General features: G+C 30.0%; 1 protein-coding gene and 3 long non-coding RNA genes across 11 annotated transcripts; 2 read left to right on the top strand and 2 right to left on the bottom strand.

Moving 5' to 3' along the window:
* Positions 1–4,517: 4,517 nt before the first annotated feature.
* Positions 4,518–7,044, bottom strand: LOC121115598 (uncharacterized). Its single transcript, XR_005863609.2, has 2 exons — positions 6,401–7,044; positions 4,518–6,339 (listed from the first exon to the last, which is right to left on the bottom strand). It is a non-coding gene; the product is annotated as an uncharacterized lncRNA (long non-coding RNA).
* A 2-nt stretch (positions 7,045–7,046) lies between these two features.
* On the top strand, positions 7,047–8,162 carry LOC139905148 (uncharacterized). The gene is made up of 3 exons (XR_011779664.1): positions 7,047–7,731; positions 7,784–7,923; positions 7,986–8,162. It is a non-coding gene; the product is annotated as an uncharacterized lncRNA (long non-coding RNA).
* A 1,019-nt stretch (positions 8,163–9,181) lies between these two features.
* On the top strand, positions 9,182–23,216 carry LOC121115601 (uncharacterized). Of its 8 annotated transcripts, none has more exons than XR_011779659.1 (9): positions 9,182–9,277; positions 9,394–9,504; positions 9,559–9,649; positions 9,721–9,771; positions 9,830–17,323; positions 17,396–17,441; positions 17,500–22,679; positions 22,752–22,805; positions 22,865–23,216. It is a non-coding gene; the product is annotated as an uncharacterized lncRNA (long non-coding RNA). The 8 variants fall into 8 exon arrangements; XR_011779662.1 differs by having other exon boundaries at positions 9,199–9,277; positions 9,449–9,504; XR_011779658.1 differs by having other exon boundaries at positions 9,394–9,649.
* On the bottom strand, positions 17,811–18,804 carry LOC121115600 (intraflagellar transport protein 22 homolog). The gene is made up of 3 exons (XM_040709678.2): positions 18,663–18,804; positions 18,215–18,614; positions 17,811–18,128 (listed from the first exon to the last, which is right to left on the bottom strand). The coding sequence occupies exons 1-3, from the start codon at positions 18,699–18,701 to the stop codon at positions 17,971–17,973; spliced, it is 597 nt and encodes a 198-aa protein (XP_040565612.1). The 5' UTR covers positions 18,702–18,804; the 3' UTR covers positions 17,811–17,970.
* Positions 23,217–23,578: the final 362 nt, after the last annotated feature.

Genomic DNA, 23,578 nt, shown 5'->3' with positions numbered 1-23,578 from the left:
TTTTCTCTTATAATTAAAGAAACCCATTGGATATTTCAGTTTATAGTATTGTTATCACAATACCAATACTTTCGTACCGGTTGTGATGTCATTTAAGTATCTGTATTTATTTACTTTTTAGTAGAGTTGTACCAGTCCTTATTTATTTGGTTCGATCCAGTCTTAGGACTGATTCTATGAGTCCTGGGGGTTGGTCACTACTTGAACTAATTTAAAATATTAAGAAATAAGGTTTAAGGATACCATCAAGAACAACACTTTATAAGTTTTTAGGAGTGATATGCAAGAATTAACTGAACCTCAGCGAGACTGAATTGGACAGGACTGTAGTTTTTTCATCTTGATTGGCACAACAATACTTTTCGACACTTTTTTGACTAAAAATATATTACAAAATTGTTGTCAATAGCAATTGACAATGCCCTAACAAAAGGTTTCCAGTTTGCTCAGAAATTAGATGACTTTTTTTTAAAGAAAAACTATTTTGTACAATGGCCAATTTTGTTTGGTGTGGAGTGTCTGAAACTTATGGAGACACTTTATCGACGGATCAAATTTTAAATGAAGTTGTGTAGCAGCAACTACAAGTCATAATATCAATTTAGAATAGTACTGTGTTAAACACGTCAGCGCCGCGGTATTACTATAGAAGTGGAATAACGGATAAAAATAGTTTACAGAAATGAAAATAAATGAATATCTCTCGAACTCGACTTCACAAGGACCAACAATTTTCACAAAAACGGTTTGAACTCGATCTAAATATTTTTGGAAAAAATTAAGGATTGGGATCTTTTTTTTTATTTTCACGAAAAAAAAAAATATTTTACTCTTTTTTTAATCAGCATTAATTTATTTTGGCGTTCAAATAATATCAATATACCTTATGTGTTATAATGGCTGGTGAGTAATATTTATAAGCCAATATGAAGTGCATTGGTTTTTTGTCATATAGATATCCAAATTACAATTAAAAAATGTAGGCGCGGATTTGTGCTGGAGACATATTTGTCGACATAGCCAAGATCTTTGGAATTTATGTGAACACTATCACAACATTAAAAATAGATTTCAAGCTACTAGAACCTTTAAAATAGGCAGGCTCAATGGAAAATTCCTCACAGTCTAGGCCAGGATCAAGGAGATACACTTTATTATGGCTCTGATTGAAAAGTTTTCCCTCACATATTTATTGGAGACGCAGTAAATACATTTACATTCAAAAATCTCTTCATCCAAAATATGATCCAACTCCATTAGGCTTCCTATGGTGTAGGCCACTTTGTTTGGAAGCAAGATGCTGCTACTACAAAAACCAGCAACATAGTTTTTGCAACTTGATGAAGAGACTGGAGTCAATTGGATTTTGGTCGAAAGAGTTTTAGCCATCATCAAGCCAAAATCTGAATTCATTGACTTCAGTAAATAACAGAATATGGAGGCTAGCGCCTATCGAACTTATCATCATAAAGTCAACAGCCTACTATTCTGATATACTGAACAATATGTAAAAATAGTACATCCAAAAAGTGTGCAAGTTCTTTAAGCTTAAATTGAATGCTTCTATTGCTGGAAAAGGATAACTTTTTTATAAATAATTGTAGATGTCAAACAAATAAATAAAAAACGTTAAAAAAGCACTGAATTAATTAGTCAAATATTTTTGCAAGAACTTTGAATTTGAATTCTATATATCATTCACAAGACATTATGAACCATTTATAAAGAATATAAAATGATTATAAAACTAAAAGTTCTAGCTTATTAAAATTCATAAAATTTTGTAATTAATTTATGTATTGATAAACTAAATCCACCGATTTCCACTTTCTGGATTGTATTGAAACAATATCTGTAATTTTACAACCACAACAATCGAAACTTGAACAATACTGAGTACAAGTTTAATAGATTTTGTGATCGCGTCGAGTCACAGATCTTCAAAGGATGATCTCTAATCCAAATAGAATCCAAGTTTATACCTGTTATAGGCTATAAGACTAAAAGATGGAGATTTTGACCCATTTTTCGGTTTCTCTTTGGAAGAAAGGTTTCCATATACAATAAGGGTAGGAAAGTGTTCCATGTATTTAACAATTTTGAAATTCAAAAACAATCACTGATACGTCAACAATGAAACAACTATGGATAACTTGAAAATAAAATGAAAAGAGATAGAAAAGTGAAGCTATTTATAGAAATACCTTTATTGTATGTGAATAATATAATCATATTTTTATTGTAATATTTATATAATAATACATACTAATTATGTATTAGCAAAAACCATTAGAAGTGTCTTTGCATATTTTTGTTTGTTAAAAACGTATTGATATCTTTAAATAGGTTTGTAAATCGTTAGGATTTTCTTTATATAAAATAACCCCGAAAATTAACATGGACACCCAGATAATTAGAAGAATGTTTTGAAGGAGAGCAACTAAGTTGTCATGACTTTTCCTTAGACTAAAATAAATTAAAGAAATATACAAAAGTCCCAAATCGTATCAAGCAAGAAATGGGGAAGAATTACTTCCTCTTGGATTCTCAATAATACTCTTAGTCCAAAGGGACTTACATTTATAAATCCTGCAGAAATTATATGTGTGTTTGTTCCTCTCTGTCATTCACTAGGACTCACACTCGTAAATCCATTAAATATTTATATATGATCTCCTCAAGAATGAAAGAATAATGATAACAGTTTTAGGCAACAAAAAAACACTCTTTTCGGTTCCCAACAACAACAAAATTGCAGCCTAAAATATAGGATTGACAATCCTATCTATAACACATAAAATAAATATGTTTTCATCCTAAATATTAATCGATTTCTTATCAAATTTAAAACTTTATTGTCAATGGCATTATGAATCAAATCCTTCATACATTGATGATCTTCATTTTTTTGGCGGATCAATTTGTGCTCTTAAAAGCAAGTCTGCATTTAAATTGTTTTATTCCTTTGCAAATTTATATAAAAATAATTTTTTTCAACAATATTGCACAGCTAGTAAAATGTAATGAAACTACAATAGATAATTTTTTTCTTTCAATTGAATATATTTTCGAGGGATTTGTGATTAGTTTTTGTGACAAATTCTTGATCAAGATTCTGCTCAAATTTCTTCTGACCGCCAATAATAGCGGTGACTTCTTTGTCCGAATCAAATACCTTTAGATCCCACCTTCATAAACTTTGATATTTCTATTGAGACTTATTAAATGCAGTTTCTCTACGACTGATTAGATAGTCCTGAGATCCAATATCTAAGAAAAGATGTATTATATCGGCGTTCCTATTTGTCTAATATCAGTTTCTTCGTGTAAAGACTTGGGCAAGTAATAAATGTATTCAAATATTCATTAAATTACTTAAACTACTTTTCAAATTTAAGATTAGAATAATGCTAAATCTTCAATGTTATCCAAAAAATGCACGTAATAGTCAAAAACAACAGTTTCAATGGTTACATCCTACTTACACGACGAAAAGAATATATTTTACAAGCAATTTGAAGCCTGATAGAAAGAAGACAAATTGTATCTCTACTCATAACTAGTATATTAACTTATGGTTAAAAATGACCCAATTAATTTTGTATATGTATAAATTATATTTGTTGAATCCATTATTGCCTCATTTGTTATTATTTATTTGTTTGATTTTCTGTGTATAACCCATATTAGTATTTAAAATTAATACCTTATATTTTTGTTTATTATTTTTAATTTCAACTTACTATCACAAATATAAATTATAATACTTTAATTTACAAACTGCCATAGGTATTTTTGGGCTGCTTATGTTTTTTAGTATAATCTTTATAGATTTCAAAATGAAAATAATCGTCAACTAAAAGCAAAAGTATCTTATTTTGAAATAAATAAATAGCATCCGTATTAGAAATTTTAAAAAAATTACATGTAGTTATTGACCGACTGATACTCATCTTATAACAAATTGAAATAGTATGTTTTTTATCTTTATAAATGGAAGAGTTCCCTATATTTCAATATTTTTCTTCAAATATTTGATATATTAAAATTTACGTTGTGTAATCATGGCATAGCTATAACCAAAGACAGATTCAAACAAAGTATATATTAATCTGAGAAAATTGAAAATTTTAATCATTTAGGAAACTTACTTGTATCAAAAACTCGAGCAGTTTATAGCAATTCCAAATACTTTTGAAGTAAAGAAGATAATTTTCAAAGAAAAATTAAATTTTATAGAGGAAGTTTTATTTGAAAGATATATCAAAACCAAAACATAGGAAAAAGTACTGAATGAAGTTTTTAGTAAAGTGTATTCTATGGGAAAACTGTAGTCCTCGTCTCGATATAGAAGAATTGTACATAATAGCTGTTTTTGTTTACCAAGCGTTTTATACTTGAAAAAATTGTCGGGAGTTCTAAATTTTAGTACAAAGAAATCATCTTCTACATGCACGTATCTTAAAGAGTATTTACCCGGGTTTAACTCGGGCAGTATAAAATACATTTTCCCAAGATTTCTTCATGTATGTTTAAAATATATTTTCACTAATTAAATTAAATACATTTGATATGAAACTATTTATAACACAATTTATTTTCAATTATATATTTAAGGTTACAAAAATTAATTATTAATTATTCATTTCTTGTGGTCCTCGCAGCATTCGATGGCAATAGACAAGTTTGCCTGCTTTAATATTACCTAATCGGTTGCAGTTATGTACCAGTCCATAAGTACTGAATACTCTTTCAATGGAGCTGGAGGAAGCAACAGCAGTGTACAATTGTTCCATCAGTTCAATAAAACCGTTAGGGAATGAACATCTTTTACTAAGAGCTTTCCAACAGCTTAGAGGATGAGTGTATATGGCATTAACGCCAAAAAAGGATGAGTGTATATGGTATTAACACCAAAAAAGGATGATGGCAGTGGTGGACTCTGTGCCTAAAATGAGATTACGACCCAGATGAATGAGGAATCCTTGTCATTTAGCCAAGTTTTAGCTTTTTCCACCTGGTTATCATTTAAAAGCTGATCTTGATATTATGGGTGTAGAAGATATGCAGGAAGGTGAAAAGGATGTACTTCATCGCTGGAGCGCTTCTCGATGGTTGTCTTGTAAAGCTCAAGAGATTTTACATTGAGAAGAGAAAAATAGTGATATGTAGCATCTGCAATCATGCAAGTGTCACTATGGCATTTGTCAACGCCACGGGCAAGGGATATCAGTGGTTCACATAAGTCTTCAGCTGCAAATCGTAGAGCAATGTTCTTCAACCTAGAACATATGTTAGTATCCATCTCATCTAAATGCTCGGAAACAATTTTCTTATAGATGGAATAATTGGATAAGAACGATTTTAAACAGGTCAAGATACTGTTCTAACGGGTAGTACATGAAATTTTTAAATTTACTTGGTCAGAGGATTTCCTCAACCATCCATGACAACGATGAACATACTTGAAATGGTAATTAATGCCCTTGCCATGTCCGATGATAGATGGCAAGCTTCTTCAAGTTGTGACTAATACATCCATAAACGTTCACATCAAGACGCTGCTTATGATCTTCTTTGCGTGTTTTTTTAATTTTATTTTCATTATCTGTGTATAAATTTAAGACTTTATAGCCGTACCTGGTTTCTGCTGTCTCAATAGACTCGAGAAGAAGGTATTCACCAAATTCAGCAGTTCTTTTCTTGGAACTAGGATCAATAGCATCGTGAAAGTAACCATTGCCTTCATTGATGAGGTATGTGGCAATTATGGGATCATCTTTCAGATTAGTCCATCCATCTTGCTGAATGGCGACGGGTTGGTATTCAGTTCCTCCTTCATTTTGATTTGAAGCCTGTCGTATGAATTTTCAATTAGTTGTCCACCAATCTGCTTGACTGTGGGAGGCACATATCCAGGACGCATAAGGTTGCATGCTCTCTTGAAGAGTGAGTGTTCACCAAAATTGAACAAAGTTTTTGGTGGCAAGGAATACATCAGCTTAAGCCTGATCCAAGTCTAACTTCTGGGTAGATATGGTGGAGATAAAACGACCCAACAGTGAAACTTTTTCTGCTTCTTTGCAGGAGGTGGATTCCCAGAAGAAACATTCAGAAGAACTATTTGTTCCTTATCAACAGAAGCAGCTGTTGAACCTGGTTCCTACATATCTACTTTTGGTCCCGGCCTATTTTGAGGATCTACAGACAAATTACCACAACACCTCACTCGGTGAGCTGTATGGCGCTCCACTATGGTAAAGTAATTTTCTTGAGAAACTGAGGCTTAGCTTCATATGCTTCACTACAACGTTAAAGATCGTCAATGGATTTAAATCCCTTTAATAGAACAAAAACCTTGTTAAATTATAGTATCGAGAACGTAGATTATTGGACAAACCTGGAGAGGAGGGCCTCAGATCTCCACATCTTTGAAATAAAGGAGCATTGATGGAGTTGTTAGATGATATCCTAACCCTCGAGACGAATGTCCTTCACTTTAATAGCGGAAAAAAGGATTCCTAATCTCTCGAAACTCTGAGTAGATGAGGAGGATGGATGACCAAAAAGAAGTAGACATGGCAAGGTGAAACACACTATCGTAGAGGGACTGAGTGAAGTTAAACCCTGTAGTAAGTTCCCCTTTTTATATGGCTTAATGAAGAAAATATGAAAGGTTGCGTGATGATAAGTTAAAAGTATTACGAAATGAAAAGTATTTAAGTGATGATTAAAGAATATTGTAATCTCTTTTAGACCCATGGACTTTTTAATATTTCCATGTTTATCGGTGTTTAATTTCGTTGATTTTTATTACCATTTTCAATTTATTATACAGGAAATTAAATCTGAGTTATATTATTCAAGATCATTTTATTCACCCAGTTCGGGGCTAAACAACAGGACTTACACATTCTAAAATCAGCCATATGCCTCATGTACAATATTGCTACACATTTTTATAACTTATTGTGGAAGACATTATAAGATTTTTTTGTTAAATGTTTATTTAATTGGTTAGATGGAGTTGCACTGATTCAGTATTAGTAAGGGTGATAATTTTGGTAAGAATAGAAAAGCGTGCGAGGAGAAAAGAAGAATTACTTATGGCATCATTGATTAAATAATATACATCTTCTTCTATCAATCATGAACGTTATCATTCCCGGCTTTATTATTCAATATTAATATAATATGAGATGGTGATAGTCGATAGAGAACTGAATAAAGTCCCCAAAATGACGTCGCCTTCAGTCTGGATTTATGAAAATGGAGGCCCAGGAATTTGGAAAATACTTACCGGATGAGAAACAGATGGTTTGTCGGATTTGTCGATATAAATGTGCCTTTAGTCCCCTGTCTAGAATTACACGCCACTCATTATCCTCATCTCATAACAAGAGTATGGATAGTCATCTATAAAATCAATTTGACGATGAATACATCAAGTCAGACTTTAACTTTGATCTCACAACGATGCTTATTGCATGTAATATAACCTTATCCATTGCTAATCATCTACGTTCAAAAAATTTATGGAGAAATACAAGTGTAAACATATCCCTTCCCGAGGAACCATCATTAAATTAATGGAGGATGTTGGTACTGATATCATTTATAGAAATACATATAAAAATGTTTTGAGTCATCCACACCAAATGACGATCAAGTTATCAGTAAAAAGTATTTACGAATATCGAAATGGAACTCTGAATTTTGTACTATCTCACAGTAAGTATTCAATTTTTTTTAAATCTAACCATAAAATATGATTCTATTTTAGGTAAACATATCAAGAATTATGATACACAACTCAGTAAAGGGCAAAAACAACTGCTTAAATGGTTACAACAACGGGGGTAGTAGCTTTGGATGGTTTGCAACAAGTTTGTCTGAGACTACTTACTTCGCTTTAAGACTTGGGTATGATAATTAGGTTTTCCAATATTACATAGTCAATAAATATTACTTTTTTATCACTAAAGGCTTAGCTATGGTTGATGGGCTCCAAGAAATGGTGTTCAGAAAACTCATAAAAGGCAAAAACAACTGTTTAAATGGTCACAACAACGAGGGTAGTTACATTGGGTGTTGCATTATAATTGACAATTGTGTATATCCATCATGATAATAGTATGTTGTTATATAAGCATACCTAAATAACGGGGAAAATCTTTTTGATGCTCTTAATAGGGAGTAATATCGCCGGACATTACTCCATAATTAGCTTTTGCTCTAAATCTTTACGATGAATTTATTTATAACATTTTTTTATTAGTATATTTATTGTCTAATTTTATGATTTTGGCATTTACTTTATTATTAATAATTAGTTAGATCTCATCGGTAGAGATATATCTATCCTGTGCACAATTGTATATAGCAACTTCCACATGAAGAAGAGGGGTGATTATCTTTTTAATTAAACTCCACGTCTCGCTTGTGTATTGCAACCTAAAGTTATGACATATTTAACTGAATTCCGATGTTAAAACAAGAAAAAAATATCTGGATCAATCTATTATCTCAATATTCTGTATTTATAATTTATTATTATTAATAGTTATATGATTTTAATTGTTTAATTTTGTATATTTAACTTAAATGTTTAATGGTTTATTTTTTTGTATGTAGATTATATTGAATTAAAGCCTTCTTTTTTAAACTTTGAGCTTCAAATATATTTCAAATACTCTACTTTGTCGTTTCATTTGCTATTATTCTGAGAATAAGGTTCATAATGAATTACAATTTCATGGAGTCTGACGTTTTCAAATCTACTGTAACGGATAAAAAACGTCGAAGTCAATTACACGTAGTATATCTTCATTAAACATTTTGCTAATAAATACATTCGTTATACCCTCAAAAATCATAATAAAGCAGGCAGATGATAATCACATCAGTATTTTAAACAATGATACCATATGTCTTTTTTTCCCCCTCCTCCTTGCACGCGTTTTTCTCTACAATATTATCAACTATAAGTATTAGTAAACATAGTATTACAATTACTCCAAATAACCTAGGAATCTTTTGGCGAAATCCATATATATATATAGTATATTTCTTTCTCTAGCAATCCCCGGTGCGCGAACATACACACACTAAGTTTAAGAGAATGACTCCCGAACATTCTGTTCTTTTTGTATTTTTCGTTTCCAGCTAGTACTAGTACATATTGCGACTTAGAATATAGTAAGTCGTAATATGTGCAATTGTAAATGTAGAAAACACATGGCGTATCCAGCGTATTTCATTAAGCTATCGCTTCCAGGTATATAAATAATTAGACAATATTTCTTAAATGATAAAAGGTTACAAGCATATTAAAAATAATTAATTGACGTTTATAGCTAAATTACGTAAAAATTGATTTTTTTTTATTGTTAGTGCTAATAAATACTATTGGGTTCTTCTTTCATGATGCGCTAAAAAAAATATTTAGCCTGAATTTACCTCTCAAATACATTTTCTGTATCTTGAAAAATGGAAATCCCCAAGGTAAGAATTTTCTATAAAAGATATCAGCTTAGGATGATGAATATTCAAAAATAGTCATATAGATACTGTCATGGTAAAAACATATATATTTTTTGTCATCCTTATTTGTGCCATCCTTAGCCTTGTCATCAGCTCTCCCCTCGAAGTAAGTACACTTAAACTAGATTTACATACGCAATAATCATGTACTATTTAACGATAAAATTTATTTACCAGGTTTTCATACAACAATCTAATGCAGAAATAACATTTGAATTAAGTCCAACGGTATTTCACAAATTATTTATGTGATTTTTATCCCTTTTAATAAGATCATACTTTTCAGACTGGAATCATAAAGAAAGAAATTAATAGCGGAAAGGCAAAATGCGAAAAATTTAAATACATTAGAGTTATTAGAAATCATATTTGCCTGAGTTACAGCTCTGGTGAAGAAAAAAACAATACTGTTACCGGTACTCTATTGTAAACACTGTATAGTTATGTAGAGTAGTTTTTTGACATATTATTTCATTGTGACAAATAAATGATAAGTTGAACATCTGTATTAAAATACATATACTGTAATTATTTACGACTTTTTGAAAATAAAATGATTTTCGTAATTGACAAAAATAGGACATGAATTGCTATGTTATTTGTTCTTTAATGCGTTGATTCACTATTTACGTTTCACCAGGTCAAAGTTTTCCATAACAAACAAAAATGAATTAAACTGCTTTTTACATTAAGAAAATCATTTGTAGCTTGATTATAATGCTTCCTCTTTAAGATTAAAGGGGTTTGAATCTATGACTTTATATTGATAATATTAATTTCTTCTTGAACTATCTTGTCGGTTATGTTGTTTAAAAGTTTTAAAAGATAAAAATGAATTGAATTCCGTTCTGAACTTGATCCCTTCTTCATGTAAATCGAGATCAATTTGAGAAATTTGATTAAATTGTGATGCTAACAGGGAAGAAAATACGAACGTAATTAACTATTCAAATACATTATTGAAAATGAAAAGTAAACTTTTAAGTGACTTACTACGCCTGAAACCCCGATTCTGTATCGATAAATTATCATTTTTGTTAAAAAAAGTGAGAACTAAACATTGTCAATCCGTTTAAATAGTTTTAAACTGTTTGTGAAACAGCTCCAGCATCTTTAATTTGTTGCTTCCTTTATTTGGATAATAATCAAATACAATGCCATGGACATCTTGTCATAGGGCAGTCCAAGATGACTCATAGTCAGCATTTCTGGAAATATCCCAGAGTTCGATATCCGTTTTGACAAACCTTCCAGTGTTGGGATTATTATTGTTGAGGATTTGCAATTTTTTACATTCAAATTCCAAGACAACTTGTGTTCGTCGAAATTCACCTTGGTATGATTTAGTTGTATCAGATAAAAAAATTGCAATCAACGACTTCCCACTCTGTTTAATTTTAAGAATGAATTAGGTGTTTAGAACATTTTATTAGACCAATTTTGGTCCGACAAATATCATATTCAACTTTTATATAGCTTCTAAAATGTAGACAGAATTGAGAGTTGATGATACTCAATTACTTTTTTAAAGAGTATTATATATAATAAATAACTTATAGAGCATTTTCATGTGACGTTAGCATTGTTAATGTTGACCATTTTTGTGGTCTAAACTTACAAGGTATATAAGTAATTTTTTTAATTACTTTTTTGATAATTTTGAATATAAAATAAACGTATTTTTCTCTGTAATTTCCCTAAAATACCATTTTTGTAATGGAAAAACGAACACGAGGAGAAGGCAGGAGCGATTTTTAAAGTATTTCTGAATTAAAACCCTTGTTACTATCAGTCAGCTAATATATGGTATAAAGAAGAGAAAGTTCTACATTTAAAATATCATTAGTGCATGTAAAATATAATCATTATATTTAAGTTCAAATATATTTATTTTATTATATATTTTTAAAACAATTTGAAGCAAAGATAAGTAAGATTGCTTACTTCAGAGGGAGAAGTTAACATTAAGATGATTTATTCCCTATTAAATTAATAAAAGATATAACACACGCAACAATTGTTTTTCCTTCTTTTTAATTCCAAAACTTAGTTTTGTTCATTACAAAAATGACATCCTTAGCTATAATTATCTACCCTTTGATGAATACAGTAGGGTAAATCATTAAAATAGAGTAACAAACCGGGCTTGATAGCTTGAGGGGATAAATGGTCGTAGATATATCTTTTTCCAACGAAAGATGGCGCGTTTTATCATATCACATATGACGAAATCACTACATAATTTTTGCTCATTTTCCTTCTACCGAATGCTAAACTTTATTTTCGTGGCAGAACTTACCTTGTTAATTTAGTTAAAAGGGTAAATTCATAGAGGTTGCGTCGGTAGTTATAGAATTCAATCCCTTTACTTCAGAAAAAGAATTGTCATCATGATCATTACATTGTACAAATATTAATCACGTGGTGCTTTGTTTCGCAACTCGGTTTTATAACTTAATGTTTTAAGTTATTCTGTGGTTAATGTAATGGTAAATCGAGGAGTCGATTTGTAGTTTTGTTATACATATATAAGAGATGTGTACGTGTGACAACTAATTCATAACATATTTGCGTGTAATAGAAACAATAATAAATAGAAGGCCCCATCTATTCCCAGGTCGTTACCTTGCTAAAATAAAAATAGCCTATTAATTTTGTTGTTAAAAGTCAATTCCCTACTCTGCCTTGATATGTCATGGCTATTTAAAAACTTATTATATATCATAAATACACAAAGTAATAAGTTATTCTATACTTATGCTCTGTTTAACCTTCGTCGGACGGTATGGGTACAATTGTACCCATTGTAATAGTAAAGTATGTCTAACTTTTTTTTCAAGACATCTGAGAGCTCTAAGATTTCTTTTAATATCTAGTAAAGTGTTTTATGAAAATAAAATTTTATTACGGAAAAAAAATCTATTATAGCATTTTCGAGGTAAATTTAGACACTTTTACCATTCATACACATAGTTTTTTCTTACGGCGATTTTGTTTATGGCCTCGGCAAGTATAACAAGTGCCAAAAATTGGGGTAGCTCTACGACTTCCATCTAGTACTTTTGGATTATATGCTGCCCTAAGACCATTTCCACTTCAGCTTGAAGATAACAGTGTCGCTTAACCATCCATTTACTAGAACTAGATTCAATTGCATGCACTTATAGTTGTTTTGCAAGATCTTTTACTAACTTTCTCTTTTGGTCTTTTTTCCTTAGCCCTGGGTTGTTTTCCCTGTAGATGATATACGACGCTAAAGCAGTGACACCGATTATGTTATAGAAAAATGCCAAAGGTCAGTGCATTCTTCTTCGTTTTACAGTGTACTCGCCCAGCATTTTGTCCAATGTGTCTACACCGCCTTTAGTTTTGTTATAATATATGATAATCTCTGGTTTGTTGGATTGTATGGCATCAACTTCACCATTCATATGCATCGATGACAGATGCTCAACTGATTTTTTTTCTTTGGTACATATGAACAAACATGTGCCTCTTAATCTTAGGCAAATTTGGTCGATTAAACTGCCCTTTCCTTTCTTGATTGTATATTACTGGGTAGGAATCTTTTGTTTTTCTGACTGTTCCAACTAATGTCATATCCCAACTGTTCAATACTTTATCCACCTCCATTGTTGTAAAGAAATTGTCGATGGTGATGTTTCTTCCGGAGCCTTTACACATATATACTAGATCTAAAACAGGTTTTTACGAAGATTCACCTGTCTGGCCCATCTACTGGTTTTCCAGTATAGAGTTTACCATGTAGAGGGTAAACGTTGGATTCATCACAAGCCCCAAAAATCTTAATGCCCTACCTAGATGGTTTAGATTGTATATATTGAGTTAATTTTGTATACCCTCGAAATGGAAATAATTATTAATCAATGGTGATACATTCATTTAGTTTGTAATTTGTTCTGCAAATTATTATTTTGAATAAGCCAAAGATGTCGTATTGGTGCAGCTTTATCCGTTTGAGCACGTTCTGCACGTGTGTTTTCGTAGTCAAATCTAATACAGCGGAGCATCATCTTGAAGCAGTTACGAGGTATAGCTGCACGTATAAAAGGTAGAGTATCCCTTTTCCACATATCTTTAAGATTTTCCATATTATTTCGATGTACACTAGCACCAATAAGAATTCTAAAAAATATATGGAGCTCAACATTAGTAAAGGGCTAGATTGATATATAAGTGTTGGCCGATCAGAAATATTTGTATATCTTAGGATGAGGCTATTGTTAAAAGCTTCACCAACTCTCCTAACTTTTAGATTTGTTTCTCTCAATATGATGTTACACATCTCTGGACTGATGATATACATGAATAGCTCTTTTTCTGTAAATATGTTGGTGTTAACTGCAGGTCCACTTCTTTGTCGAAGAATGTTACGCAATCTTGTTTGCACCTTAGGGACTGGATTTTTATGACATTCAGTTTCATCCTTCGCGATTCAAGTTGTACTTGAGATACAACTCTGCAAGTACAACGCTTTCGTCCGAGTCATATTCTTGTTCATGCTTATCACAATTTCTTCTTCAATGTCGGAAGCTTCTTCAATGACAACTTCAACTTCTGGTATATAGTTGTCAACGTCAGATGCAACGTACATGTCATCCTCATCTTCAGAATCAAATTTGTCCATAAAATGTTTCATTTTATCGGACACATATCTGAGAGTCGGCAATGAAAAATCATATGGATATGTGCATTGTTTAATAGAACAAAAATAGAAACTGGACACAAAATGATACTTACCTCAATCGTTGTGGTCTTTTGCTATTATGAATAGATTTTGAATAACTGTCACTCATTTTAGATCTCCTTATATTCTACAGCACACTTTATTTTTAATTCAAATTTAAAAAAGACAATATAATGAAATAAGAAACAAATACATTTGAAAATTAAACAACCTTTGTGAACAAACATCTTTCTTTGTTAAGGAGATTATAAATGATGAATTTTTTTATTTACAAGTTCAATAATTCATAATTATCTCGGGCCAATCACCGAGGTCATTAACGCTTCAGAAGGGTAACTGCCTTTACTTGTAAGCTTTACTATTGTTAAAGATCTACGCCAAGCTAATGTGTTTTATTTTCAATACCAAATCAAATACAATTTGAAATAAAAACCTATGTTCAATATTATCCGAAAAATGGTGCTCGAAAAATAAATCCAATAGGCAGGAAAAACTGTTTCAAAGGTTTCAAACATCCGTTTAATTATGTCAAAACTGAAAAACTGGGCATATTTCATGTTTCTAAAGATTTACATTTACTTTTATGAATAAATGACCCATTTAATTTTGTATATGACTGAGATTCAACCACGGTTTCACTGGGAAAATTGTGAAAATATCAAGTATTGAATTCATATGAGTAATAAATATTTTCTAAACCCAAATGTAACTATGTAAACTTCAAATCTGAAGTCACTAATACAAAAATAAATAAATGGTTTTTTAGATAAACTCATTTTTGTATAGGTATGTCTAATTTGAAGGAAATAAAAATATCTCTTCAGCATTTTCAAATTCTATAAATGAATCAATTAGTCAAATATATGTAGTTTGTAGTTGTTTTGTGACAAATTGGACCTTGAGTTAGTCAATATCAAGTAGTGTCTTATCATATGATTACGCAATATCGTGCGTCTCGGAATATGGATATTTTGGTCAAAAATCGAGTTTCTGTTACTTCGTCAAATAAAAAATAAAAATTCCATAAGTATTTAGTAGTTTGACTCAAATTGAGTATTATTTTCATAAAGAAGTATATGTGGGTTATAATCTATTAAGTTTTCACGAATATTGCTCATTCCGTATTTTGGTTGAGGCCCCATGTAATCAAAATTTTGCACTAAAAGTTTAAATGCATAAATCATTAAAAAAAATCCGAAACATTATAGCTGATACGATAAAAATAAACACATCAGCCTAAAATATACTATTTCAGGTACAAACAATCAAATTTTCAAGTATCTAGCTCCACTGGTTTTATGTACCATCCATTTTAATCACATGTATTTTTTCACATGTCAATAAAATTAGGGAGTAGGCGTAGTATTTTTTTTCTTCTAATGTTCCTATACTAGAAATAGTATAAATTAGGTATCAATTAAAACTTATTAAATTTTCAATAAAATGAAATATAAATCAAGCCTGTAGTCCTGTCACGCAAAAAACTTTCATTTGGTCACAAATTCAAATTTCTTATATAAACAATACAAAATACAGTATTGAAACTTACAAAATCATAATCTAAAGACATTTTTACCCTAAAAAAAGACTTAATTAACGATTCTCAATGTTTATTTTCTACCCTAAATATTTTTTCTTACTTTTGGTAGTGAAACCGGTGTCAAATCTTCAACTATGTTCTATGTATAATTTTTTGTTGAATCCATATAATATAATGAATATTAATAACTTTTTTATCACCCCATTTGTCATTATTTATTTGTTTGATCTTCTGTATATAATCTATATTATGAGTATTTCTAAGTAATATTTTAAATGATAATTTAAGGTGTTTTTTTTTTAATTATACATATTTATTTAACTTGCTGTCCCAAATATAATTTATAATACTTATAGTTATCGATTTCATTGTAATATACTGACCCGGGTAAGTGATAATGATAAAATTTTGGTGTATCATCATATTGTATACCATATTTGCGAATTTAAATGAAGAAATTTATAAGAGATCTTAATGTAAATTGAAATATGGATGTTGCTTAATGAGTTTCACGAAATAAATCAACTAAATTACAAGAATATAGCAACCCAGTTTGTATCGAGGGATCTGATATTGTATATTTAATAATTAATCATAAAAAAAATTAAGGAGACCTGAAAAGAAAATATCCAGGGTTGCGTTATTATAAGCTAGAAATTTTTACGTAATATTAAATAATATAATTACATTTAAGTATAATCTCTTTTAGATCCATGGACTTTTTAATATTTGCAAGTCTATCAATTGTTAAATAGTTTAATTGTTATTATTTCATTTCACATTCATTATACAGCAAAATACTTGTTGGTTATTTTATTGATGATTTTTATTTACCCGCCTCTGGCCTAAACAATAGGCCTCACACCTTTTCAAATTAGGCATGTCCCTGACCATGGATTTCTTAACACACATGTAGTTGAAAAATTCATGACCCGACATACAGTATAACCACACATTTTTATAACCTAGTGTAGGAAAAATTAAGGGATTTTTTTTCTTTTTGTATTTTTCGTTTCCAGCTTGTAGGTTGCAATAGGTGTGACTAATTTAATGCTTAAAGTGCAATGTTAGAAAACACATGATACATCTAGCGTACTTCATTAAGCTATCGCTCCCAGGTATATTTATTATTATACTGTGTATATATGATGAAATAAGATTGCGTGGAAAATATCGAATAATATTTATTAAATTATAAAAAGATACGAGTATATTATGTACAATTAATTAATTTTTATTGCTCTATTAAGTAAGATTGAATTGTTTTATTGTTAGTGCAAACACATAATCACAGGATTTTCGTTCATGAAACATTAAAAAAATATATTTAGTATAAATTTATCTCTCAATAAATTTTCTGTGTCATGTAAAATGGAAATTCCCCAGGTAATAATTTTATATAAAAGATATCAGCATAGCATGACGAACTTTCAAAAGTGTTCATATAGATAATACCATGGTTAAAACATATATATTTTTTTTGCATTCTTATTTGGGCCATCCTTTGCCTTGTCAACAGCTCTAAAGTCGAGGTAAGTATCATCTAAACTAAGTTTATATACGTAATAATCATGCATTATTTAACGATCACATTTCTTACTCAGATTAAAAGACAACAATGCTCATTTAACCTTCAAATCTAGTGCAACGGTATTTAACAAATTATATATATTATTTCAATCCCTATTAATAAGATCATACTTTTCAGACTGGAATCATAACGAAAGAAACTAATAGCAAAAGGCTAAAATGCGAAAAATTTAAATACATTAGACTTATTAGAAAACATATTTGCGTGAATTATAGCTCTAATTAAGAAAAGCACAAGACCGATACCAATGCTAGACTGAATCCACTGCATCGTTTGTTGGTTTCTTTTTCTTTTTTACATGTTTGTTTATTGTGATAAATGAATGATAAGTTGAATTTATGTATTCCAATAAATACATTTATGTACTGTAATTATATACCAAATAATAATATAAAATGATTTTTCGTATTTGATAAAAAAAAGTCACGAATTTTGATATTGTTTATTCTTCAATGATTTACTATTTACGTTTCACAAGGTCAAAATTTCCATAACAGTTAATTAAGTAAAATGTTTTTTACATTAGGAAAATCATCTATAGCTTGATTATAATTTTTTCTCAAGCATAGATTAAACTAGGTTTTGAATCTATGACTTTATATTCATAATATTAATTTCTTCTTGATCTCTCTTGTCGGTGATGTTGTTTAAAAGCTCAGATAAAAATGAATTGAATTCAGTTCTGAACTTGTTCCCTTCTTCATTTAAATTGACATCACTTTGTGTAATTCGATTAAATTGTGAGGCTATAAGGGAAGAAAATACGAAAGTAAATTAGTTAAGTATTTAAATATAATATGCAAACAAAAAAATAAACTTTTAAGTCACTTACGAAGCTTGAAGCCTCGATTCTTCATCGATAAATTATCATTTTTGTTAGATAAAGTGAGAACTAAACATTGTGAATCCGTTTGAATAGTTTTAAACTGTTTGTGAAACAGCTCCAACATCTTTATTTGGTTGCTTCCTTTATTTGGATTATAAACAAATACAATACCATGGACGACTTGACATAGGGCAGGCCATGATGACTCATAGTCTGTATTTCCGGAAATATCCCAGAGTTCGATATCCGTTTTGACAAACCTTCCAGAGTTGGCATTGTTATTGTTGAGGATTTGCAATTTTTGACATTCAAATTCCAAGATTCTTACAACTTTTGTTGGTCGATATTCACCTTGGGAGGATTCAGTCGTATCGGATAAAAAATTGGCAATGACCGACTTCCCACCCTGTTGAATTTTAAGAAGGAATTAAGTGATAAGAATGTTTTATTTTACCTCTTCCGGTCCGACAAATATGATTTTCAACTTGTACATAGGTTGTAGAATGTAGACAGAGTTAAAAGTTGATAATAATCAAAACATAATAAAGGTAAAATATATTTAGCTACTGGTAGAAAGCAGGTAATTCCAATTACTTCAAAAATAAAACAGGCTCCTATGTTTATTTGTTCTTATAAAGGACTAATCATATATGTATTTTTGCTAAAAAAAAGAAATAAATATCATTAGATGAAAAGTTCAGGATGTTTATTAATAATTTAAACGATTTTGAATATTAGTTTCTCTCAATTAATAATATTATTAGACTGTTTTTTTACTACTTTTTGACTCTCTTTCTTTGGTTTACCGTCAATGTTTTATGGAAATCATCTTGCGACCCCTATATTGTCTTCCGTGACCCCAAAGTGGTCGCAACCATCACTTTGGGAATCACTGCACTAGGGAACTTGGCTAAAAGCAGTTGATTACTTTGAAGTAATCATGTAATATTTAAACTGCCTTTCTTTTTTTTTATTACTTATTTCATATACATACATTTACATTAAACATATCTAATTGTAATATTTTGTAATAAAAAAGAGGTCCTGGCGAAACCTTCTTTTTCGAGGGAAACCCCGAATCCTCAAAGTTTTTTAGTACGTCTATCTGCTGGGACACGAGAGCCTCTAGTCAAGATGGAATTCTTCTTTCACCAACTTTCACTGCCTATATAATTCCTTGGACTTTTGCAATTATAAACTCAATTTCAAAAGCCTTGTGGTGTTCGGGGGAGGCTGCGATACGCCAGTCAGAAGGACTCGGGACCACATTATAAGCTCACAGAATTATACACTCTGCCTTACGGATAAGAGGGAGTATTTATTGGCAGGAATAGAGAAGATAGAAAAACGACTCCAGCTCCGATTTACACCTATGACACTAACATTTAATTTGTTTGCATATAAAGAGGACGTGGTAATTCTATACCGCAACTATTTTTTGTACTTAAATAGCCTTTATGAACTAAAGACCTTGTTTTTTTAGGAGATTATAAATGATAAAAAAATCAATGGTTCATAACAATTTCAGCCCAATTGTCAGGCCATTATCGTTTTAGAAGGGTAACTGATTTTACTTGTAATCTTGACCATGGTTAAAAATCTACGCCCAGTTAAAGTAATTCAAACCCAAATTGAATATACTATTAGATAAAACAACTGCATTAAATGAATTACTGGGCTGAGCAAATTATGAGGGTACAATTTAAAGGAGCACAGCTGTTGTAAATTGTGATACAAAGAGGATTTTCAGGATGTTAAGAAGTATATGTAACGAAAGAAAGTCCTATTTGGCGGTAACTAGTGTAAAGGAGATGCTAATAATAAAATGCAATACTGAAATAACTGATTTTTAAGAGTAAGTATTTATCAAACAACATTGTTCCCACCCAAAAATTGCAATTATTATTAAATTAGGTTTAAGTATCAAAAAGTTTTAAATTTATAAATAGTTTTTTTATCATCATTACCTTCGTGTAATGACTTGGGTTGGTAATTGATATATCTAAATATTCATAAAATTAGCTTTACAAATACTTTTCAAATTTAGATTAGAGTAATGTTAATTGTTATACGAAAAATGTTGTTCGAAAAATACATCAAATAGACAAGAAAAACTGTTTTAATGGTTTTAAAGGGTATTTAGCTTGAAATGGTGCATAAGTAGTTTGTTGAAAATCAGTTTAGTTATGTAAAATTGTTGCGTCTTGACGAGGGAGAGAGTCAAACTTCTTTATAGTGGGAGAGATCCAGGATGACCGGGAGAGATGAGAGGAAGAAATGGCGTGGAGGAATGATACTACACTGATTATACACTCATGTGTGTTCTAAATATACTCATGTGTATTCCAACTATACTCTAAATATATTACAAAAGACGACACTATTTATAACACGTAAACACAGTACTTAATACATAGACGAATTTACAGGAAGATAAAAACATGTGAGGAGATATTAAATACATAACAAAAATAGAAAAACTTGGGTATTTTTCATGGATTCAAACATTTTGTTGTGCAATCTATTTAAAATATGTTTTTGTAGTTTTAAATACTGAATATTAATTTACTAATTTCATTAATTAATTTACCGATTTAAAAACTATAAATGTTTTTGAACATCTGTATTGTGTTCATGAAAAAATTTAATTATATAAACAGCTGAATAAATAAAAAATCTATAATTATTTATTTATATTTGTGTGCAGTTAATAATTATTTCATGAGTTTTTACTTACAAACCGACTTCATAATAAAGTCAAAAAAATTACTAACAAGTTCAAAAAATTTATAAAATGAGTTTTTCTTTTCTTATGCCTTAATTGTAATAAGATTTTTTTTTTTTTAATTTGATCTCATTTGGAAGTACTTCCGGAACGCTGGAACTTTGACCGGAAGGAGGGTAACGGTTTTTGGTGGCACAGAAAATAAAAAAATAGGAAGTCATTACCAACACCTAAACACATCTCATGATCCATGATAATTTTGAATTTGGTCAACTTTAAAAAATAGCAAACACTCCAATAGCCCGGGATCTGATATTGTATAATTAATCTTAATATAATATTATGGAGGCCTAGTGAATGAAATATCAAGGGTTGCGTGATAATAAGCTATGAATGTTGCGAAATGCAAAGTATCACGATTTAAATTATAATTACATGATAATGTAATCTCTTATATCCATGAAATTTTTTACATTCGCAAATTTATTACTTTTTAATTAGTTTAATTGTTATTATATCATTTTATATTTATTATACAGTAAAATACATACTGTAAATAACAATAAAAAGTCAAGTTTAGTGGATAGGTACTTGTGCTTTGTTCGTGTTAACTTATTTGGTATAATCAACAACATATTTGGATTTCATACTCATCGAGCAGGAATGAACTAAATCATTTAAATTGGACAAAGGTGGGGATTACTTTAAAATATAATAATATTTGCCCCTAACCTTAAGATCTAAATATATTCGAAGATAACAGAAGGTGGCTTTACTGCACAAATTGAGGTTTTGATATGGCCAACCTAGGTAAATCGGGTGTGAATCTGCTTTACATCCTTATAAGTTATAAGTAACTTAGTCCCATTCCAGCTTTTCCATTTTCAGACTCAGTTTTTTTTCTTAATAATAATAAATATTTTTTAAGGTTTATTATTTCAAATGCCTCATTCATAATACAGTTTTCTAACCCCATCTTGTCAACATTTAATATTTTACTTAAACGGTCAGTGGGCATTATATATAATACCTAAGTATAACATAGAATACCTAGGAAGAGTATGAAAAAAATATTTTATTATATAGTTTGCCTGAGACCATCAGGCATTATATACATTACCTAGGTATTTTATATAATTCCTAAATATGCATACTGCCTGTAATATAACCACACATTTTTATAACTTAGTGTAGGGTAAATTACGGGATTTTTTCTCTTTTGATTTTTTTCGTTTCCAGCTAATAAGTCGCAATATGTATAAAAACTTAAAGCTTTAAATGCAAATTTAGAAAACGCATGACGCATCCAGTATATATTTTATTAAGCTATTGCTGCCAGGTACATAAATAATTATAGAAATGATGAAATAAGATTGCGGTGCCAATATGGAATAATATATTTTAAATCATAAAAGGTTACGAGCATATTGAGAATAATTAATACATGTGTATAGCTTCATTACGTAAAATTGAATTATTTTATTGTTAATGCTAATACATAGTATTGGGGTTTTCTTGCATGAGGCTCTAAAACAAAATATTTACTATGACTTTACCTCTGAAATAAATTTTCGGTTTCTTGGAAAATGGAAATCCCCAAGGTAATACTTTTCTACAAAAGATATCAGCTTAGCATGACACACATTTAAAGGTATTCATATAGATACTGTCATGGTTAAAGCATATATATTTTTTGTCATCCTTATTTGCGCCATCCTTAGCCTTGTCATCAGCTCTCCCATTGATGTAAGTATCAATTTAACTAGATTTACATACGTTATAATCATGCATTATTTAACGATCACATTTCTTAACCAGTTTGACGTCACAGGACAAGCTAATGGACTAATAACACTAGGTTCAAGTCCAACAGTATTTAAAAAATTATTTAACGTTATTTCAATCCCTATAAATAAGTTCCTACTTTTCAGACTGGGATCATAAAGAAAGAAATTAATACCGGAAAACCAAAATGCGAAAAATTTAAATACATCAGATTTATTAGAAGACATATTTGTGTGAAATATAGCACTAGTGAAGAAAAACCCAAGACCGATACCAGTGCTAGACTGAAACCACTGCAAAGTTTATTAGCTTAGTTTTTTTACATGTTTGTTCGTTATGAAAAATTGATGATAAGTTGAATGTATGTATTCAAATATTTACATTTTTGTACCAACCTTAATTATTTACCACATGACGAAAAAAAAAATGATTTTTCGTATTTAACAAAAATAGAACATTAACTCTGATAAAAATAAATCATCATTTTAATCCCCACTATTCAATTTTTGAATCCATTTTTACTTTTTAGTTTTCATATAATACAAGTTATTTTGATATATTTTTGAATATTATCATTTACTTCGGAAACTAATTGTTTTGCCATGCACTTGAAAATTTGACCGAAATATAAAACGATCCAAATGATGCTCTTCATCACATTCAACGTCAAGATTTTCGAGGGAGTATAGGTCTTTTGCTATTAATTTAAATTATTATAATGAGTGAAAATGGATTTTTTTTGTAGAAGATACAATTTTCTCGAATATATGTAGGTCTGTTGTTTTTATTTTATGAAAATATTGAGTAACAAAACGTACAAACTAAGAAAAGTAAGCACTACTGCAACTTTTTATCAAGGT

This window comes from Lepeophtheirus salmonis, chromosome 4 (assembly GCF_016086655.4).
Source record: "Lepeophtheirus salmonis chromosome 4, UVic_Lsal_1.4, whole genome shotgun sequence".
Taxonomy (NCBI): Eukaryota; Metazoa; Arthropoda; class Copepoda; order Siphonostomatoida; family Caligidae; genus Lepeophtheirus; species Lepeophtheirus salmonis.
This window is presented reverse-complemented; position numbering and strand designations above follow the sequence as displayed.

What these genes read in the sequence shown, in the direction of transcription:
- LOC121115600 (XM_040709678.2), bottom strand. Translation starts at nt 18,701, where the DNA reads ATGTACAAGTTGAAAATCATATTTGTCGGACCGGAAGAG. An exon ending in TATTTGTCGGACCGGAAGAG is followed by an intron (nt 18,615 to 18,662) that starts GTAAAATAAAAC and finishes AAAATTCAACAG; the next exon opens with GGTGGGAAGTCGGTCATTGC. An exon ending in GAATCGAGGCTTCAAGCTTC is followed by an intron (nt 18,129 to 18,214) that starts GTAAGTGACTTA and finishes CTTCCCTTATAG; the next exon opens with CCTCACAATTTAATCGAATT.